The following is a 21,840-nucleotide window of genomic DNA, read 5'->3' as shown; positions in this document are numbered from 1 at the left end:
ATAGTACCTTCTGGCGTGGTGGGAAAACCAACGGAAAACTATCTCACTCCTTATTTCCTTAATACGTATCTTCAATAGCCTTTAGGCTGTTTATGAAAGATGATGATGATGATGCGGCTATTAGGGATCCAGCCAGTCTTCGGGCTGAGAACTCAACAAACAAACAAACAAACAAACAAACAAACAAACAAACAAACAAACACAAACAGTTATACATACATATTTTACATAAAACTCTTTTATCTCCAACAAACCTAGAGGATCCACAAAAGTACTGGGATTTTTTTTTTTTTTTTGCTAGTTGCTTTACGTCGCACCGACACAGATAGGTCTTATGGCGACGATGGGACGGGAAAGAGCTAGGAGTTGGAAGGAAGCGGCCGTGGCCTTAATTAAGGTACAGCCCCAGCATTTGCCTGGTGTGAAAATGGGAATCCATGGAAAACCATTTTCAGGGCTGCCGACAGTGGGGTTCGAACCTACTATCTACCGAATACTGGATACTGGCCGCACTTAAGCGACTGCAGCTATCGAGCTCGGAAGTAGTGGGATTTGAAAATTAGAAAGGCATGCATATTGTGAGTTTGTATCAGTATTGGGGAAAAATGAGGTGGCATCAGAGCTTATTTATCGCTTGCGTACTTCAAGTATTATAGAGGATCGTCAACAAGCCCTCGTGCCCACCCCCTCTTCAGCTGCAACAAACTATACAGCGTGAAGCGTAATTCGCGCACTCGGGCGTCGCAGCGCGACTCCCCACATGCCAGCAATAAAAAAAATGTCTCTTACAAAATTTCATCTTGCGAGTATATCCGGCAGAAAAACGACGTTGAAGATTAGCAATCTGGCAACACTGTAACCATATGTAGGGTAACTACCTCTGTTAGCAGTGGTTACTCGTATTGTACAGTTGGTGCAATGGGTAGAGTTTTGGGTTAGCATGCGAAGGTCGAGTGGTCGATCCTGGGTTGAGGCGTATGTTTTTTATTTCGTAAATGTAGTCCAGCTGGCATCTTAATCGTCAACAGCAATTGCAGCGGGTCATCTAGAAACCATTTGCACTTACATACTACGATCCTAGAAATGGACGAACAATCGTTTTCATTGGTCAGCTTTGAAAGACGCCCTTTCCACGTCGTGGGCGTGAATTTATTCGCACCACTTCATCTACTAGATGTGAAACCTGCTTTCATTGTACCCTCCTCCAATGGTCATCATCATCATCATCATCATCATCTGTTTACCCTCCAGGGTCGGCTTTTCCCTCGGACACAGCGAGGGATCCCACCTCTACCGCCTCAAGGGCAGTGTCCTGGAGCTTCAGACTCTTGGTCGGGGATACAACTGGGGAGAATGACCAGTACCTCGCCCAGGCGGCCTCACCTGCTATGCTGAACAGGGGCCTTGTGGAGGGATGGGAAGATTGGAAGAGATAGGCAAGGAAGAGGGAAGGAAGCGGCCGTGGCCTTATGTTAGGTACCATCCCGGCATTTGCCTGGAGGAGAAGTGGGAAACCACGGAAAACCACTTCCAGGATGGCTGAGGTGGGAATCGAACCCACCTCTACTCAGTTGACCTCCCGAGGGTGAGTGGACCCCGTTCCAGCCCTCATACCACTTTTCAATCGAACCCGGGCCTCCGGGGGTGGCAGCTAATCACGCTAACCACTACACTACAGAGGCGGACCCCATAGATTAGTACCAACTATTATTCTTGCCTCGATTAGGTCCATTACATTTCGTTAGGGCCTTACGTTACCAGTAGGCCTAGCAACGTGCTCTGCGAATCATGTCCAAACTCGGTTACAATTTGTATGTGTTATCACCATGGTCCCAATAATTCTGCCTTTCAACATTGCGTGTTGCGTCTGGTAACCGCATGCTGTTTAGTACGTATCTCAATGTATTATTATTATTATTATTATGTTGTAAATGTAGGATACATGTGACCTCAGAAACGATGTCTTACTGTATTACAGTAGGTAATTTCAGATGGAAATTATCAAATAAAGAATGCGCCTCAACCCAGGATCGAACCATCGACCTCCTGCATGCCAAATAAAAACTCTACCCACTGCACCAACTGTACAACACGACGACGACGTGCTGACAGTGGTAGTTACCCTACATATGGTTACAGTGTTGCCAGATTGCTACTCTTTAACGTCCGTTTTCTACCGGATATACTCGCAAGACGAAATTTTGTAAGATACATTTTTTTATTGCTGGCATGTGAGGAGTCGCGCTGCGACGCCCGATTGTGCGAATTACGCTTCACCCTGTATAAGCCCGTAAGTCCAATGCCTCAGAATCCTGACCTAAGCTGGTGAGCAGATTAAAGGTCAATGAAAGCAATGTTATTTCTAACATCAGCCTTCATCTGACAATCGCTATTTCAACGTCAGCTCTGGTGACATTAACGACCGTCCTTTCACCTGTCCTGTTTATGTAAACTACACTCTACTACGTATTGTCTTTAGTGAAAGTGTAGAACTGATACCAAGCTTTACACCAACCGTGTCCGTATGGCTGTATTCACGTTCAACACTATACTGTTCTGGGAAGAATTTCAACGTGACATGTACACAAATGACATATTGTTAGTACAGAGTAACATCAGCCAATAAATATAGACTAATAATGATGATAATAATAATAATAATACCTTTCTCTTTTTCTGGATCCGTTACTTGGTGTCAGCACATCTGGATTAAATCAAGTTTTATGGCCGGATGTCCTTCCTAAGGGGAAGGTTGCGTTGACTATTCGTGTTTCTTTTGTGGGTAGTAGCCTAGTATGTAAATAAAGAACTGTTTATCAAGACAAACAGAAATAGGTAGCCTCCGAACCGGCAAATATTAAACCAGACGGAGCTAATATTTCCGAATCAGCTACTACGTTGACCATTCGACCAGCTACTAGGTTTTTAGTAGGTAAACTATGATGATAATAATAATAATAATAGTAATAATAATGGGTTTCGTAGCTATCAGCTTGCATTACTATCACATCGTCGCCACAAAATCTTACGGACATGACTCATGTGAACAAGAATGTCGTTATTGTTGTATTTTTTTTCTATTTGTTTTACGTCGCACTGACACAGACAGGTCTTATGGCGACGATGGGATAGGAAAGGCCTAGGAATGGGAAGGCAGCGGCCGTGGCCTTAAATGTTGTAATTAAAAGACCCCTAGCTCTGCATTCAACATTTATCCAACGGAAAATAATCACAGCCTTGGAAATCCCGCAGAGGTCTGTTTGCGTACTAGACTAGAAGGCGGTGAAATTGGAACACCTAAATTGGTACACAAGCCACAGAATGACGTTATTATTATTATTATTATTATTATTATTATTATTATTATTATTATTATTATTATTATTATTATTATTAACTTTACCCGGCACTTTGGATGAATGGTCAGCCTCACAGACTTCCTTTCAAAGGGTCCTGAGCCCGGTCGGGTCGAGGATTTTATCTGCGCCTGGTTAATTCTTTTGACTTAAGGAGTGGGTATTTTTGTCTCACTACGCACTTCTTCAAATACGCGATATAACCCACCATGCTACCTACCACCACAGAAACACACGCGGCATTCTTTGTGGATCTGTGTGACTAAGTCGGAAGGTGACCTCTCATGAGGTGCAATCTTGCGGACAAGATTCATGTGAACAAGGAAGGATGTCGTTAATGTTGTTGGGTTCAGATCATAGGGTTGGGATCACTACGAGCATCGGGCTGTAAATCAGGACCATGTTCACAGCTGTAAAAACGTTCTCAGCCATGAATACATGGCCCCTGCCAGGCCTGTCCAGATTCTGCGCTCTCGATGCATTAATCCGCGCCAACAAGCACTGCAGCGCTTTCAATCACCTGATACCAAAGACAGAACCGTACAGAGGAGGACGACCTCGTAGAGCGGCATTTCAACACATTTTACGAGTCTCATAATATACATTTCCTTTCTTCACTTTTACGAGTATTGTCCTAAATATTCGAGTTTTACATTACACATGCTGAAGGGAATATTACGAAGAAGAAACAAATTACCTTTAGATAAGAGTTTTTTTTTTTTTTTTACTGGCTGCTTATATTTACACACGCGCTAGTGCAGTGGTTTCCAACGTGTCGTAAGAGGCTCTTAACTTGGCAGAGTAAGTTGGTGAACACGGGGCCCTTAGCTGAGTCCTGACATTGCTTCCACTTACTTGTACCAGGCTCCTCATTTTCATCCAAGCTATCCTTGGTAATTTCTTATTCTTTTCCGACCCGGACGGTATTAGAGAATTCGAGACCTAGGGAGTCTTTTATGTTCACGCCCTTGCCTTCTTTTGACCGATACCTTCATTTTTCGAAGTGCCGAACCCGTTCAATTTTTCCCTCTGATTAGTTTTACTGCAGGATGGTTGCCTAGTTGCACTTCCTCTTAAAACAATAATCACCACCACCACTTCCCAAATTGTGCGCCGTGGCTCTCAGCGGCGTCGAGGATATTGTCACGTGGTTAGAAATAAAATGACCATATCCGCATGGGCTTAATACTTTTATTAGGCCTATATAAAATACCTTCTGCGGGATAGTGTTAATTCTGCTGATTTTTTTATCGTCTCATAATTCCTACCAGGAAGCGCAGTAAGTTAATTAATTAATTAATTAATGTAAGCTTTTCCACATTCGATGCTTTGATTCCGTTTACTATGCCTCGCCTTTGTGAATCTGGGTTTTCTCCAATAACTGTAAAATAAGTGACATATAGAGCTAAACGCCAGATGGAAAAAGGAGCACATGTTGCAATATCTAAACTGAAGTAATTAAGGATAAACAGGCTCATTCTCATAAAGAAAGCAAAGTCATCTCCACACAGGCCATGAAGGCCCAGGAAGGGGTTGAAGGTAAAAGCTTCCACTATCCGAAACATCGTAACGAGGAAGTGAACCCACGCCCTTTCGGGTGAACTGATCACTCCTTCGCCACCTAGGCCAGGCAGCCCTGTCTGGCCCTTATTACGAGGGTGAAATGGAATTAAAAAAATCCCAAACGTTTGTAACGGTAAAACGAAACTACGCTTTGTCAAATAATTAGATCACGTCTTTTATAACGCACACGATTGCATTGTCTGTATAAGTGAAATGATTGACCGTAAGTTCGTAAAGGACTGTATGCTGCTTCAAACAACTCTTATATTTGTTACTGAACTTCATCGTCGGCGGTTGCAGAATAGGTCTCGGACTACAATTGGCCACGGCTGGTTCATGGTCTGACAGCTCTATACTCCGACTGACCAACCGAGCAGAGGAGGGACGGTCACTGCTCTAGCGTGGTTCTACACCTCTGTACTCGGGAGATGGAGAGAGAGGCTGGTCCCCACAGTCAGCTGTCCTGAGAATAGATTTCTGCGGTTTTCCATTCTCCTGCACACAGTTCCTAGTATAGGCCACGGCCACCAACCCTCTCATATCCACCACAAATCTCCTTCTCCAACACAAATCTCCTGGCATGAGAGACGGAGTCACCGTCTGAGAGGCCCGCGCCCTCATTCAGGGCAGGAATGAAAACATTGAGTAGTAGTAGTAGTAGTAGTAGTAGTAGTAGTAGTGGTGGTGGTGGTAAACTTCCATTTATCTACCTCGAGCAACAGAGAAAGGGAGTCGCGAGAGTCAAAAGTTTGGGAACCGCTGCACTAGTGTGTTTCATACAATAATATACTGTCGATTTTCTGTTTGAAATCTTTCTATATCGGAAAAGTGTTCTGCGATACGCTTCGAAAAGAGTTTCTATGAACCAAAAGACTCATGCCTGTGCGAGCTATGCGGTCAGAAATGTGGTAGATATCACATGGAGATACGTAAAAATAGGACGCTCTTTGCATGTGAATACGCAAAGTTGAACTAATTTGCACATTGTGCGCGATTCCTTCTTTATTAAAAGTGTCCTTGAAACCTGTGAGACATCCTCGCAACGTGGACTTAAACACAAAGTAAAATAAATAAAATAAAAACATAACTAATCCCGTGAGATCTCCGAAGTTAAGCAACATTGGGCGTGGTCAAAATTTGGATGGGTTGCCACGCGCTGTTGGTGGGGGTAAGGGAATGGAGGAGCGTAAAGGAACTGGCCATACTACCGTACGTAAACTCCGGCTCAGGCACACCTCTGCGGAGGTTCGGACCTGCCTTCGGGCAGAATACATCCTTACCTAACTAATGAGGATTTTCGCCACGTACTTGAGGAGTCTCGGATATTCTTATTGAAGGAATTTGCCGACCACAGGACCTAAAGTATCCTTGTGTTTTCGATTATAATAGTGTTTAAGTTTCAAGTAACAAGGTGACACAAAAGATTTTTAGCGTCTCCGCTGTGTGGAAACGTTTAGCTTTATAGCAAACTCTGAAAAACGCGAGATAAGGAAGTGAGAGAGTTGGACTGGCCTCAGGAACTCCAGTGCGGCGGTAAGCACTGCCTGGACGGCTCTGATGATGATGATGATGATGCTTGTTGTTTAAAGGGGCCTAACATTGAGGTCATCGGCCCCTAATGGTACGAAATAAAATGACAAAGTAAAAGTTCACAATCATCCACTGACCAAAATAAAAATGTCATGAATGAATGGATGGACATGCATTGAAAACAATGGATCCGACTCAAAAAAATTATCATAAATAATAGTTTTACTGACCAAAGGACCACTTCTAAAGCACAATCCTGAATCGAGGATGCTTGGTGTCTAAAGGAGTCCAAAATCCAGGTCAAAGGCCCCACAGAATGGTACGTATCGCTAGTAAAGTAGAACCATGGTATGTGTCATGTTGGGGTACTAATCAAAAGGAGCGAAGACTCACGGTGTTCCACACATAATGGTACTACTCATAAGTATTGGACGTCGTACAGGTAATGCAGTCCTATGGTGTTCCTCACATAATGGCGCCTCACTTAAGCAACGCAAACCGATGGTGTTCCTCACCTAGGTGTACTAATCACGCGCGAGGGTAATCCCGTAGTTGTTCCTTACATAGTGGGTACTAAACGCAGGCAACGCAAATCCACGGTGCCGCTCATATAGTGGTACTAATCACAGGCAACGCCCAGACCCGTGGTGTTGCTCACAAGGGTACGACTCACGGGTACTGGAAACCTACAGTGACCCACTCTCTGCTGCTACTAATCACAAACCTATTTCGTACCTAATATAGTGGTACTACTCGCAAGTACAGACAACCCATGGTGTTCCCCGCGTGATGGTACTAATCAAAAGTAGTTTCATGGTTCTAATTTAATCAATTCCTGGTGGCCCCTTTTAGTCGCCTCTTACGACAGGCAGGAGATACCATGGGTGTATTCTTCGTCTGCGTCCCCCACCCACAGGGGGTACATAAAGGGAAAAAGAAGAAAAAGTAGTGAGCCGTCACTTCGAAAAGTGAAGTAACGGACAAAGAAAGGCAAGGGCCACGAAGGGCGTGAAAATGAAAGACTCCCTAGGCCTCGACTGCTCTAATACCGTCGGGGTCGGAAAAGAACAAGAGTTGACCAAGGGAGGTCGGACAGGATAGATGAAAGTGAGGAGCCTGGCAAAAGTAAGTGGAAGCAAAGCCAGGACTCAGCTAAGGGCCCCGTGGTCGCCAACCCACGCTCCCAAGTCGAGAGCACTTGGGGCCCCTTTTAGTCGCCTCTTACGACAGACAGGGGATACCGTGGGTGTATTTTTCGCCTGCGTCCCCCACCCACAGGGGGGGGGGGGCGGGCGGCTCTGAACTAAGCGATTCAGGTCGCATAGCTGCAACTTTACTTTCGACTGGAATTCGATCACCACCGTTGGCAGCTCGAAAGATGGTTTACCACAGTTATACATTCACTACAGACAAACGGTGGCACTCTATCTTTTAAAAAAATCAGCCGTTATTTTCAAAGAATGTTGTCGACAACAATTGTGTGTGTTTAGGATGACAAACACGCAATAACAAAGGTTAGTCCTCACAACGTTACAATTTTGATGTTCGGCGGAATATAGGACTCTAGGATTCGTAGTTTGAATCTCCTATTTCCAAAAATGTAGTCCTTTATTTTTGTCATTCGTATGATGCTACTTCTAATCACGTCAAATATTGCGCAATACAAATATTTTGTCTTGATCTCTCTGAAGCAACCATGTAATATCAATAGCTACAAAAACATTGATTTCCTTCATTAGTTGACCGGCCAGAGACAAAACACATTAGCTCGAAAAGGAAAATTTATCTACTTCTTCGCTAACGTCCTCATTATCCCTGTTATTGGGAGGAAATCGAACAAATACATCGAAGTTCTCCGTTAATCTGAGACCCGTTTAAGAGGAATTTTTGCTCCGTAACAGGACATTGGGATAACAATGTTTGTTAATTGTAAATAAAATAGGCGACGATTGGTAAGAAAGCAAGGAATGCTGGGGTTTGTGACTGTTCATACCACAATTTCAACCTCGATATTTCCATTGTAACGTTGAATTTGAACCAGAAAAAATATTTTTTTACATTAAAAAATAGGTAGGCCTACTTCGAGACATCGTCTTATTTATGAAGCCGTGATAATATCACTCGAATATTACGCCTATCTTTGCGAGGCAAGTGCGCGTGGTTACATTTCACGTACGTTTCATTCGTCGAATAGAAATGACACGGAAATTCACGTTTTAGCTGACCAAGAGGGACATTTAAAGTGTTAAGTTCGTTCCGAGATTGTCCTATCCATTTTCGCCCCTCAAACTAGTCTTAAAAGTTGTAGCAATGCCTGCAATCAAACGAGGGCCAATCACGTGGTAAATCTAATCCATTAGGACAGCATTTATGAAAATTGCACATTAGCATTGCTGTCATACCCACATGTTTTGAATATTATTAGCAGCACTTATTCCCATATTTGTCCGACTCGTTGGCTGAATGGTCAGCGTACTGGCCTTCGGTTCAGAGGGTCTCGGGTTCGATTCCCGGCCGGGTCGGGGATTTTAACCTTAATTGGTTAATTCCAATGGCCCGGGGGCTGGGCGTTTGTGCTTCCCAACATCCCTGCAACTCACACACCACACATAACACTATCTACCAAAATAACACATGGCAGATGCCGCCCACCCTCATCGGAGAGTCTGCCTTACAAGGGCTGCACTCGGCTAGAAATAGCCACACGAAATTATTATATTCCCATATTTTATTGGTTTATTGAGATGGTTTAATTGTTTGGTTTAACGTCGCACTAACACATCGAAGGTTTTCGGCGACAAAAGAATGGAAAAGGTAGCGGCCGTGACGTTAATTAATGTACTTTGCCAGCATTTTCGAAAATATAAAACAACGGAAAACCATATTCAGGACTGCCAAGAGTGGGATTCGAGCCCACCATCTTCCGTATGCAAGCTCACAGCTTTTATTGACTTGAAATTATGCTTGGTTCTCACCAAGACAATCATAGTTTCAGGTGCATTTCGAGTAGGCCTAAGTGAAAAACTTCAAATTATGATCAAATATTTTAAGGCCGTTCATTTTTTTCTACATGTTAAACATCGTACTAACACATGATAGGTTGTCTGTGCAGCTGTGTTAAGAAAGGGCTAAAAATGGGAAGGTAGCTTCCACGGTCTTTATCACCATACAGCTTCGATATCTGTCTTGTATGGTAATGGTAAAATACAGAACACTACTTTCAGAGTTACTGACGGGAATTTTTGAACCCACTATCTCCCGAAAGCAAACCTAGATATACAAGATCCGTAGCTCGTAACCAACCACTCGGCTTCAAGCATGTTAGCATAAAAGAAAAAGGAAACCATGCAATGGTCGATTTAGCGAGACTGGCTTTCAATTTTACTGCTTGAGTAGCTTTGACAGGCAAACATGGCATGAAATGAAAGTGAAAAAATTATAAACCGTGGAAACTTTCCACAGTTACCCTGAGTGTGATTTGTTAACAGTGTTTCGAAATGGACTTCGCAAAATGATTTGGATAACATCTTACTTCAAGGAGTTGATGACTTAATTGCAATCCAAGATTCAAATTATTTTCGGAATTACAATCACCGCTAGAATGAGATAATTATGTATGAAGTGAAGAAACTCCCTTAGAGAAAAGTCTTGGCATCTCTTCTTGAGACATCCATATTTCAATAGGAAACAAGAAGAACTAGATTCCAGTAAAATGTGATATTCCGCTCCTGATGGACCAAAGGGTTGTCGTCACAACCACATATTACAGTTTACATTCGACGCCTCAACATTCCGTTGAGCTCACGCGAGTCAGAGACGAGCCTAGGATGAGTCAGGGAACAGCAAATCTTATTTTCTCAGTCGAGTGAGAAAACACGAAACATATATCATTTATACAAAACGCACATTTTGTTTTACACTTATTGCACTTAAAGGATGCACTTGAGGCGTCAAGTTCTGTAATAACACACCATATTAATACACAGAGTGACAGAAATGAATAAAATGATAAGTGTATATTGAAATCGGGAAATTAATATTAAGCACAAGAAAATTACTTGAATTTACAGTTTTTTAAAATAGCCTCTAGCTTCCTTATATTTTAATAATAAAGATAGGCTAATATAATGGGGCCGATGACATTCATCATCATCATAGGGAGAATATCAAACAGGCTTCCGGAAAGGTAGATCATGCGCGAAACAAATCTTCAATCTAAAGAGCATCATAAAATATAAGATGCTGGGGCAGAACAAATATGTACCAGTTTTTGTAGATTTCAGGAAGGCATATGATTCCATTGGCAGGAAAACCCTAATGAGAGTTCTAGAAGAGTTTGGAGTAGACAACAAGACAAGAAATTTAATCAGGCAGACAATCAGCAACACGTACTCCAAAGTAAGTTAAAAGGGGAGATCTCTGGGTCCTTCGAAATCAGAACTGGCGTAAGACAAGGAGACGAACTCTCACCAATCATGTTCAACTGCGTTCTGGAAAAAGTTGTTAGGGAATGGAAGAAGGAAATTCCTAACAAAGAGACTTTCAAGACTGGGAGAGGTGAGGAGAGTATAAATTCGCTGACGACTTAGTGATACTCTCCACCAATATAGCAACACTTATAACAAAAATGTTTTATCTTATGGGGCTAAATTGAGGCATCTTGACACCGTTGTAAAACCTGAGTAGTATCTGCATGCAGTGGAAACATTGGACATGATTGGAAAAGGTGGATTTGAAGATATCTGGAAGAGAGAAATTCCGGCACCTTAAATGGTTAATTTCCTTGGCTCGGGGACTGGGTATTTGTGCTTTCTCCAACATCCCTAAAACTCACATACCACACACAACACTGTCCACCACAATAACACATCGCAGATGCCGTTCACGCTCATCGGAGGGTCTGCCTTACAAGGGCTGCACTCGGATAGAAATAGCCACACAAAATTAATTTTTTAGTAACAGACAGGCATTCTTCAGGAAGAGGAAGACAGATCTAAAATGGTTTCGAGAAGTGAGGTTGGACGTGAGCATGATAAGGGTTCAGAAAGGTTATATCTTGGACAGAAATCAATTTAGACAACTCGTCAAAAGTTCCGTGGTTTCCAGGAGAGTGGTCACACACTAGTGAGAAAATGGAGGTCCTATAGTTCTATACGGAAGAGCAGAAGAAGGAATTTAGAGAAAAGATGAAACGATACTGGCAGAGAGTGGAAAGCAAAGAAGGCTAAACATACTGCAAAGACTGTCAAACGTGGTCCATAGACGGCCGAAACGAAAATTAAATAATACTAATAATAATAATAATAATTGCTTTACGACTGAATAACATTCGGTCAAACCACCATCTTGAGCTCAGAAGCAAGTATGTAGATTGTAGACCGTTTGGTTTGAGCCACTCACTCCCACTTCATTTTCCCAACCTCAAATTATCAAAGAGGAAGTTTCCGGTCTGAGTGGCTCAGGCGGTTGGCGTGCTGAAGGTTCTGATCCCAACTTGGCAGGTTCGATTCTGGCTCAGTACGGTAAAATTTGAAGGTGCTCAAATACATCAGCCTCGTGTCGGTAGATTTAATGGCATATAAAAGAACTCCTGCGAGACAACTTTCCGGCACCTCGGTGTCTCCGAAAACTGTCGAAAGTAGTTAGTGGGACGTAAGCAGGAGTAACATTATTACTATTGAAGAGGAAGTTAGTATGTATACTGAAACGTTTGGTGATTTACTGTATATAAATATTTTCCACCATAACGGGTTTTTCCAGTTATTAAGTCCGGCTCCATGGCTAAATGGTTAGAGTGCTGGTCTTTGGTCACAGGGGTCCCGGGTTCGATTCCCGGCAGGGTCAGGAATTTTAACCATCATTGGTTAATTTCGCTGGCATGGGGGCTGGGTGTATGTGTCATCATCATCATTTCATCACGACGCGCAGGTCGCCTACGGACATCAAATCAAAATACCTGCGCCTGGCGAGCCGAACTTGTCTTCGGACACTCCCGGCACTAAAAGCCATACGCCTCTTCTTTTTCTCAGAATTTAAGGCAGATGTCCAGTCTAGTATTATAACAACATTCTTGACCGCGTACAGTTATTTAATTCTCGATAAGAGGATTTAGTGAATTTATACATTAATATAGAAGATGACGTATTACATAAATTTCCGTCTTCGAAATGCCAGGTATTTCAAGTAACGCATTACAGGTAGTAAGCATATATCGTGAGTATACTCTTTTAATTAATTCCTTTTTTAAAAGTATGGAACTACATATAGGTGTAGGCTACATATATAACGTAAATTTAACTAAAAATATTTAAAAAGCACTTGTTTAAAAATAACTTGCAAATGGAAATGTCCTGCAGCACTTATTTGAGCTTTGATGAAGTCAAAACGTTATAAAACGACATTATCCATGTTTTATTCTTCACTACATCCACAGAGTAGAGACACAAATAAACCACCAGATATTGAAATTTGTCCTTGATCTTCTATTACCGTAACGGAAACTACTCGGTGCTTTCAAGGTCATCCGTTTTTTTCCGGTCTTAAGGGCAGATGTCCAGTGGTGTTGGTGTTTAATTCTAGACTGTCGATATTCTGTACGCTTTCCATGTGGCTTCCTGTGAAATGAAGAGGGCTTCCTTTTCATTTGATCCTTGTGTTGGCTGCTAAATATCCTTATAACATATGTGCCACCGAATTAGTTGCCTCAGATTTTACACGTGTAGCCGCCGGTTATCGTTTGATATCTGGCAGCGGGATACGAGCTAGACGGTCAACTTTTTCAAGTGGTAAGGATGTTAAATGGGCTGTAAAGAAATACGAGATAGGATTTCTACGAAATGCCACTTAGTAACTCGGGTCAATAGCGTACGTTATCATTGGAAGAAACTGTACCCTCCAGGTAGTGCGAAAGATATATGTACAATGTTATTCCCTTGGTGGTATCTTTATCTTCCTTTTGGTGTTTGTAAAATATGTTCTGAAAGCGAGGGCTCGATCACGAGTACTTAAATAAATATTGACCTTGGGGAGTGTTTTAGTTGGAGTTCCTCCCAAGTCGCTTGTATTTTTCACAGTCGGAAGATACAGACTGTGTTTTCCTAGGATTGAACGTCTTTGTTTACCCGTCAAAATTAATCTCACCCGTATATCTGGGAAAAGCAACGGGAATCTACCTAATTCCTCATTTCCCTAGTATACGTCTTCAGTGATACATGCGCGATCTATGACAGCTGATGGTGGAACTGTTGAGAATCAAACCAGCCTTCAGGCTGAATACTCAACATATATTCCCGTAGATCGCCCACTAGAGTTCCCGTTTCTCTGCCCTCTGGTGGAGTAAAATGGAACGTAGGAATTGACAAGCAGGCAGTGTAAATGGAGTCAAGTCAAATTGTCTGCAACGCGGTAGCTGAGGCCATATATCATTACTACTCCCCTTGGGAATAAAAACCTTGATTTAGTCTTCGTGTAGAGCTTCACTTTTGAATTGAAAATTCAAGGAACCGATTACTCCGAATATCGGCACTTTCCTTTTACAATTTGCTTTAGGTCGCACCGACACAGATATGTCTTGTGGTGACGATGGGACAGGAAAGGGCTAGGAGTGAGAAGGAAGCGGCCGTGGCCTTCGTTAAGGTACAGCACCAGCATTTGCCTGATGTGAAAATGGGTAACCACTGAACAGCTTATTCAGGGCTGCATACAATGGAGTTCGAACCCACTATCTCCCGAATGCAAACTCACAGCTGCTTGAACCTAACCGCATGGTCAACTCACTCGGTATCAGCTTCTTGAAAAGTATTATTAAAGGTTGTCCACAAGAAAATATTATCAGGCCTTATCACCAGAAATTCATAATTGTTCCCGTACGAAGACGGAGTGGGTCGCCAGATAAAAAATATTTATTAAAGTAATTTAAATCCACCCTTCAACACTGATTTAGTGTTTTCATTTCACCGAGGAGGGGCTTCCGATTGTGAATGGGTAACTCACGCCTGCTACAAAACTTAAGGGCACAGCTATGATGTAACACAATGCATATCTAAATAATATCTCCTCGTTTCTAATTAGTTCTTCCTTACTAACTGTGTTGTAATAATATTCAAGGTCATTTCCCTGTTGCAGAGACGTTATCGGAACGGATGGTAAAGATCAGGTCTTGCAATTAATTTTCTTGAGCCCACCCCTATGTGGAGGGTATTCACTCTTGCGTCCTTTTGTGGTAATTGTTAGTGTAATGTGTTGTGTGTAGATATAGATGTGTATCAAGACGTGCACCGACTCCTCGACACCGAGCTAAAAGAACTAACCAGACGCGGATACCCCTGGCCCACCCGGAAATCAAACCCGGAGCCCCCTTAACCGAAGACCAGTATGCTGAATACAAGGAGATGAACAAAGTCTTGCAATTGGAGAGCTATTATAAGCACTCTGCATTGGTTGTAACTGTTAACTAGTTAATATAAAGTGATGTAATAAGAAAACTTCATCACCCACAAAAGTACTTTAAATCCATTATTTCACCAATATTTATGTAGCTATTATAACATGTAACGGGTATAAGCAGCCCTAAACACTGAGTACCGCTATTGGGAACCACTTTCGATATAACATCAACTCTGACTGCAAAAATATCCGAAACATTTTCAATATAATTTAATAATAATAATAACAATAATGATAGTAATAATGATAATAATAGTCTTCTGCTCACCCTCGAAGAATATGAGTACAGTGCCTTGTCACAAGGATTTTAAAAATTGGAAATGAGTCTTCTACTTTTGGAAATGCATATGCCCGTTTCAGTCACCCTGCAACACACGTACCCAAGAAATTCCTAGGAACAAGGGGGGCCACACGTACTGTAAAGCTAACTATTTGCTAGCAGTTCGGCATCATCAAAGCAAACTGAGGAAGTTATTACAAGGGAACGGATTTATAGAAACTAAAAATTCATAATATATACAGGGAATCTTATACTGTAAATAAGTTTGTAGGTTCGCTACATTTTGATATATTTATCCGTTTTATATCAACTCAAGATCATATCAGTAGTTTTAAGCTTTCTGTCCGTCTGTTTTTCTGTTTATTTGTTCCACCATCACGGGTAAAGGATGAATAGATCTCGACCGAACTTCATATTTAGAGTCTACTTATCCAGAAGCAGGTTTCTATATGCATAACATTTTAATATCACTGAATAGACTGGACTCCTGTTACAGATCCTTCAAATAACTGTGTTATTATTGTATGCCTCTGTGGGGTAGAGGTTAGTGTGATTAGCTGCCAATCCCGGACGCCCGGGTTCGATTCCTGGATCTGCCACGAAATTTGGAAAGCTGTACAAGTGCTGGAACGGGGTTCACTCATCCTCGGGAGGTGAAGTGAGTAGAGTGGGGGTTCGATTCCCACCTCAGTCATCCTTGAAGTGATTTTCCGTGGTTTCCCACTATCCTTTCTCTCCCACTCTCCTTGCATATATGTTCCTGATTTAAGACTTCTTTTTAAAACCCTTTTTACACACCCTTGTGCTGTTGCACATGTGGATATGGCCCTGTTTTACAGCCGAATGCCCTTCCTAACGTCAACCAAACCCTATGTATATAAACGGTTGTATTAAACATTGTGTGTTTCTGTGGTGATTGGTAGTGTGGTAAACTCTGTGTCGGTGTGTGTTTGTCTGTGTGTGTGTATGTATGTGTGTGTGTGAGAGAGAGAGAGAGAGAGAGAGAGAGAGAGAGAGAAGCGGAGAGTATTGAGACAAACATAAACACCCAGTCGCCAAACCAGAGGAATAAACCATATGCAATTACAATAACCGACCTGCCAGAAATCAAACCTGTATTCTCGGTACCGAAGGCCTCTGCGCTGACCCATTCAGCCAATGAGTTGAACAAATTTCCTTACTTAAGTAAAATTTCATAATTAATTTCAAATAGGATATGACGTATATAAATTATTCAGCAGAATAATGAGAACAGACTGGATGAGAAATGCAGTTTGCTAGGCGATCGTCTACTTTGCTCGAGGATGAAACATCGAAATTCACCGCAGACGGTTGGCATTTAACACAGCTTAAATGTGAAAGAGCCGTGTCAGTTGTTTTGCTAGCATGTTAAGGAACTGTTTCTGAGAACTGAATTCAGACCTGCAAGTGTCTCTGAAAACCTGAAATAATAATAATAATAATAATAATCGGCATGATGAGTTAGCGAAAGTTGTGTACATAGAGCTGGGAATCAAGTCGGGAATTATGAATTAGAAAATCCCATATGATGAGTGCAGACCATCTGATGTGTTCGAGAACGAAAGGTTCAATAATAATGTTATTTGCTTTACGTCCCCCTAACTACTTTTACGGTTTTCGGAGACGCCGAGGTGCCGGAATTTAGTCCCGCAGGAGTTTTTTAGGTGCCAGTAAATCTACCGACACGAGGCTGACGTATTTGAACACCTTCAAATACCACCGGACCGAGCCAGGATCGAACCTGCCAAGCTGGGGTCAGAAGGCCAGCGCCTTAACCGTCTGAGCTACTCAGTCCGGCAACGAAAGGTTCAAGCCTTAGTGGAACCGATCTCAGCTGGCAGACAGGGCCATAAGATTGTCGTTATTGACAAACATCTCAGAAAGCCCGATCTGCTGGATGTGATAGTCCCTTCAAATTACAATTTTCACCAGGCTTTTGTCCAGAAGATTGAAACGTACACTGACCTCGCAGCAGAAGTTCAAAAATGTGGGAAGTGGACCTGGCAACAGCGAGGCCTGTAGTCATCTTCACCACCGGATTTGTGCACAATAAGTTGCAGTAATACCAGCAGAACGTGGACATCGCTTATGCACTGTCATTTTCATCAACAGCCGCATGACAAGAACCTTCATATCAAAGCAGTAGAGGTCGGGAGAACTGGACAACATTCCGTCTGCTGATCGGCGAATAGCTACGGCGCGTGAAATGTGAGTAATAATAATAATAATAATAATAATAATAATAATAATAATAATAATAATAATAATAATAATAATAATACCGTTGGTTGAAAGTCCCACTACAAATTTTTAAAATGTTGGAGTCTCTGGAGTGCCGTAAATCTATTAACGGGGCTGACGTATTTAAGCACCTTCCAATTCACCGGACTGCGTGGGAAACGATCCATCAACATGGGCTCAGAAGACCACCGCTTCTACCGTCCGAGTAACTCTGCTTGCTTCATTGAAGTCAATAGCGGTTGAATGGACGTCAGAAATATATATATTTTTTTTTAAATTATAATTTAGGTTGTCAGTTGGTTTATGTTTCAGGATTATCAAGAGAAACTGCTGCAAGTGAAGGCAACGGATCTGATATCGTGTTCGGGATGAAGGACATTGAAGACTGTTTAAACGATGACATGCTAGACAGTAAAGACCAATAAAAACCCGTGGCCTGGGCCTGCCAAGGAACACCTGCTAGAGGAAGAGAAAACATGAAGGACAAGTATCCTCGCACATCAAACGGAAGAAACCAATGCATAAATAAGGAAATATTTCGTTATCAATTTAATTTAAAAAGTTTTAAATGTGACAGGGTTACTGAATCAAACATTTTAAATCACACCGACGCAATTTCGTAGCCAGACCTCTTTTTTTTTTTTTTTTGCTATTTGACTTACGTCCCACCGCACATATAGGTATTATGGTGACGATGGGATAGAAAAGGCCTGGGAGTGGGAAGGAAGTGGAGCATTTGCCTGGTGTGAAAATCGGAAACCATGGAAAAGCATCTTGAGGGCTGCCGACGGTGGGATTCGAGCCCACTATCTCCCGGATGCAAGCTCACAGCTGCGTGCCCCTAACTGCACGGCCAACTCGCCCGGTAGACCTAACTCTGGTAAGGTGGGAAGGAAGATGCACAGTGTCGATGCCCGGTTTACATCATCTCATATCCTTGGTGCACTGTATGTCGGTACGCAGTTTGCAACATCTTGGAGAAGGCAGCCAAAGGTGAAGGTGGCCCAGTTTACTGACTCCGATGTTGTTCGACTTTAATGACTCGTTATGTACTCAGCTACTCAGTTAACCTCACAAATGTAAGTGAACTCTCTGCTCAGACCAGGATTTAAATCCTTAGACTAACCTAAAATCGAACCCACGAATTCTGGGTACGACGAGCCTGGTACCTATAACTTAATAATAATGTTGTTATTTTAACGTCCCAGTGGACACTTTTGACGGTTTATGGAGACGCCGAGGTGCCGGAATTTCGTTCCACAGGAGTTCTTTTACATGCCAGACTGAGCCAGGATCGAATCTGCCAAGATGGTGTCAGAAGGCCAAAGCCTCAACCCTCTGAGCCACTCAGCCTGGCAAAGCCTTGTACTCTATGTTTCAAATATCCTAAAACAAACGAGTTCTCAGAAGAACAAGAGTTGGGATATAATTGTGTTAGGTAGAAATAATGAATTTTAATCATGAGTTCTGGTTGTCTTCCAGAGAGCTTGAAATCAACTTAGTGAGTGATTAAAGTAAAATACGCGGTACGGGTCATGTAGATAGATGCAGGCTTCAATTCGGGATGTATGAGATCCGCCGTCGACAACCCTGCCAAAACTTTCACATGATTTTCCATTTTCATACAATGTGAATATCAGGGCTATCTTATTGAAGCCACTACAACAAAGCCGTAAAATTAAAGTGATAATAATAACAATACTATTAATAATAATATTAGTAATAATAATAGAGCAGGAGAATGAAAACCACGGAAAGCCATTCTCAGAACAGCCGACAGTGGGGACCAGCCCTTCTCCGTCTCCCGAATACAGAGGTGAAGAGCCACAACAGATCCGTGGCTACCCCTTCTCTGCTCGGTTGGTCGGTCGTAGTGCAGAGCTGTCGTACTACGCACCAGTCGTGACCACTTGTGGGGCGAAACCTATTCTGCATCCACCGACCTCCCTGTCGACGAATACTTCCCTACGGTATGTTAAACTGATATATACATGGTGTTTGGGAGATAAGTACAAATAAACTTATGCAAGGTAGGGATGAATGTCAGCAATTCGTAAGATTTTTATTCAATTTAGCGAATTGTTTGTCCAAGGAAGGAGCTTGATATAGAGTGAGATTTGTGTGAGGTACAGTAAGTACTAGCTTCCCTTACCCCTCGGCTTATACCACCCATCGTACGATGTTTCAGGCAGTATGAATGCGTAATGCGTAAGAAGCAGTTCTAAGTACATTACTGCTCTGCAGTTGTGCACATCACGTCACAGCGACTTCAGAACGTATTCTGCATGCGTAATGTCTCAGAAACAATTTTATTGTACACCACTACACTACAGCTTTAGGAAGTATGCATGCGTAAGTAGTATGAAACCGTTTCTACGTACAAGGAGCGAACATTTTCATGCCGGAAAATATTGTAATATATGTAAGCAAAGCCCTCAGCCGTCCATCATTAAATACTAGCTGAGTTACAAACATAAAAATTTCAACTTTATTATTATTATTATTATTATTATTATTATTATTATCGTCTTTCCTCAAACGGAATTTAGGCTACTTGTGCATCACTTTACGTTCCGATTTACACTACCAAATGACAGGGAAACTGGAACTGCTGGGAGTCCTGTGACTGTGTTTTTAATCATTAATTTCTGCTAAGCACCAAATGTATCACCAGAGATCTCTCACATGGCGACTTGTTACGACTAGGAGTGTCGAACGGACTTTATTCACCTCCTTCAGATATCAGACTGCCTCTGCTGGGTTCCAGAGGGTGACACTCTACCACTCATCCACAGAGAGGGCTATAACTTGAAGTAATCAAGTAACGACCATACCGCAATCGTTTCTATACATTCAGGTTTCCAATAATTATCCAAGAACCACAAAAGTACTTAAACGTCATATTAACGGACAAAACTTAGGCCCATGTATATAAAAAAATACTCTAAGTATGACGTAACAATTGGTTATGTATGTTGATTCCCTTCACTTTTAAGCAAGCGAATATGTCCTGAACATAGTTTTCAGTAAAATGTATTGTTAAATTTGTCGATAAGAATTGGATATAGGCTAATTAACGACTGACTTACCTTCTGAACACTCCAGTATGTCCACTGCGGCTATAGCGGACACGCCGACGATGGCCAACACTAGGACGAACTTAAGCATATCGGAACTTGTCTGGACCTGGGCCGCAAGGAGACTGACTCCAGCCAACGCGTGCCTTGGCTTCCTGTCACCTGGGTCACTGGTTGTTGGCGCTGTGCTCACTGCGGGGCCACCAAATCAAAGTAGCCCTAATTCATTTCCTACCTATTGTTCATCATTAATGACAGAAGGACAGTTTTCAGGCAGTTGATGCTCCCATAGAAATAGTTACATTAGTAACCTCATATAAATAAACAATGGAGTAGATTTCTGAACACATTCACATCCATCGTCACGCACAGACAGAATTCTGTCACTTTTACTATACGTATACAGATTACAGTATCCTTAGGACATAACTCTCCCTCATAAACAAAAACAAACAAAGCAAGGTTATCATAGCCACAGTTTAACGTGACATTCAAACCAATGCGACGTGATTTTTCATTACAAAAATTCCACTTATATCCTTAAACAAATATTCAGAGTCAGGAACACAAAACCGTCAACTATTGAACAAAGTTTTCCCCTTCCTCTAAATATTACCAAAGGCACTGTTCATTGAGTCAATGTCCGGCTCCATGGCTAAATGTTTAGCGTGCTGGCCTTTGGTCACAGGGGTCTCGGGTTCGATTCCTGGCAGAGTCGGGAATTTTAACCATGATTTGTTAATTTCCCGGGCACGGGGGGTAGGGTGGATATGTTGTCTTCATCATCACTGCATCCTCATCACGACTTGCAGATCGCCTACGGGCGTCAAATCAAAAGACCTGCATCTGGCAACACGAACCCGTCCTGGGATCTCCCGGCACTGAAAGCCATACGCCATTTCATTGAGCCAATAGTGTTGTAATTCCACATTTTAGCTTAGTAAGGAAAACAATAATTAGGTACCGGTACCTCACTCTTCTCCATGCCTTGTTGATGCCAACACAGTTTTTTCTCTTTCTTTTTTTTTCTATAACCGTATAAACTTTGGAGTTGCTTCTCTGGATCCAGCAAGCATCCAGGCTGGGTAATAAACAGATAGGCACACATACAGTATGTACCCTGCGTAGTCAGTGTAGCATGTGAAGAACTTGACCAAATTAATAGCTCAACATACAAATCTTCCATTTTCTAAAGAATTCTAATTCACATAGTGAAGAATATAACGCGTTTGCTCACATGCATAAGTAGGATTCGTTTAACCTACACATTCCGCATTCCTGGGTTGCCTATCAGCTAAGGTACGCTTGTCCAATTGTTAGTTTAAAA

General features: G+C 42.1%; 1 protein-coding gene across 1 annotated transcript in view; it reads right to left on the bottom strand.

Annotated features, from left to right (window-relative positions):
• The window catches only part of Npc2b (Niemann-Pick type C-2b), a 90,532-nt gene extending 69,863 nt beyond the window's left edge, over positions 1-20,669 (bottom strand). Inside the window, exon 1 of the mRNA XM_067151704.2 lies at positions 20,526-20,669. Within this exon, the coding sequence (XP_067007805.1) occupies positions 20,526-20,604 (79 nt within the window). The 5' untranslated portion in view covers positions 20,605-20,669. The remainder of the gene's footprint in view (positions 1-20,525) is intronic.
• Positions 20,670-21,840: the final 1,171 nt, after the last annotated feature.

Source organism: Anabrus simplex, chromosome 1 (assembly GCF_040414725.1).
Source record: "Anabrus simplex isolate iqAnaSimp1 chromosome 1, ASM4041472v1, whole genome shotgun sequence".
NCBI classification, from domain to species: domain Eukaryota; kingdom Metazoa; phylum Arthropoda; class Insecta; order Orthoptera; family Tettigoniidae; genus Anabrus; species Anabrus simplex.
This window is presented reverse-complemented; position numbering and strand designations above follow the sequence as displayed.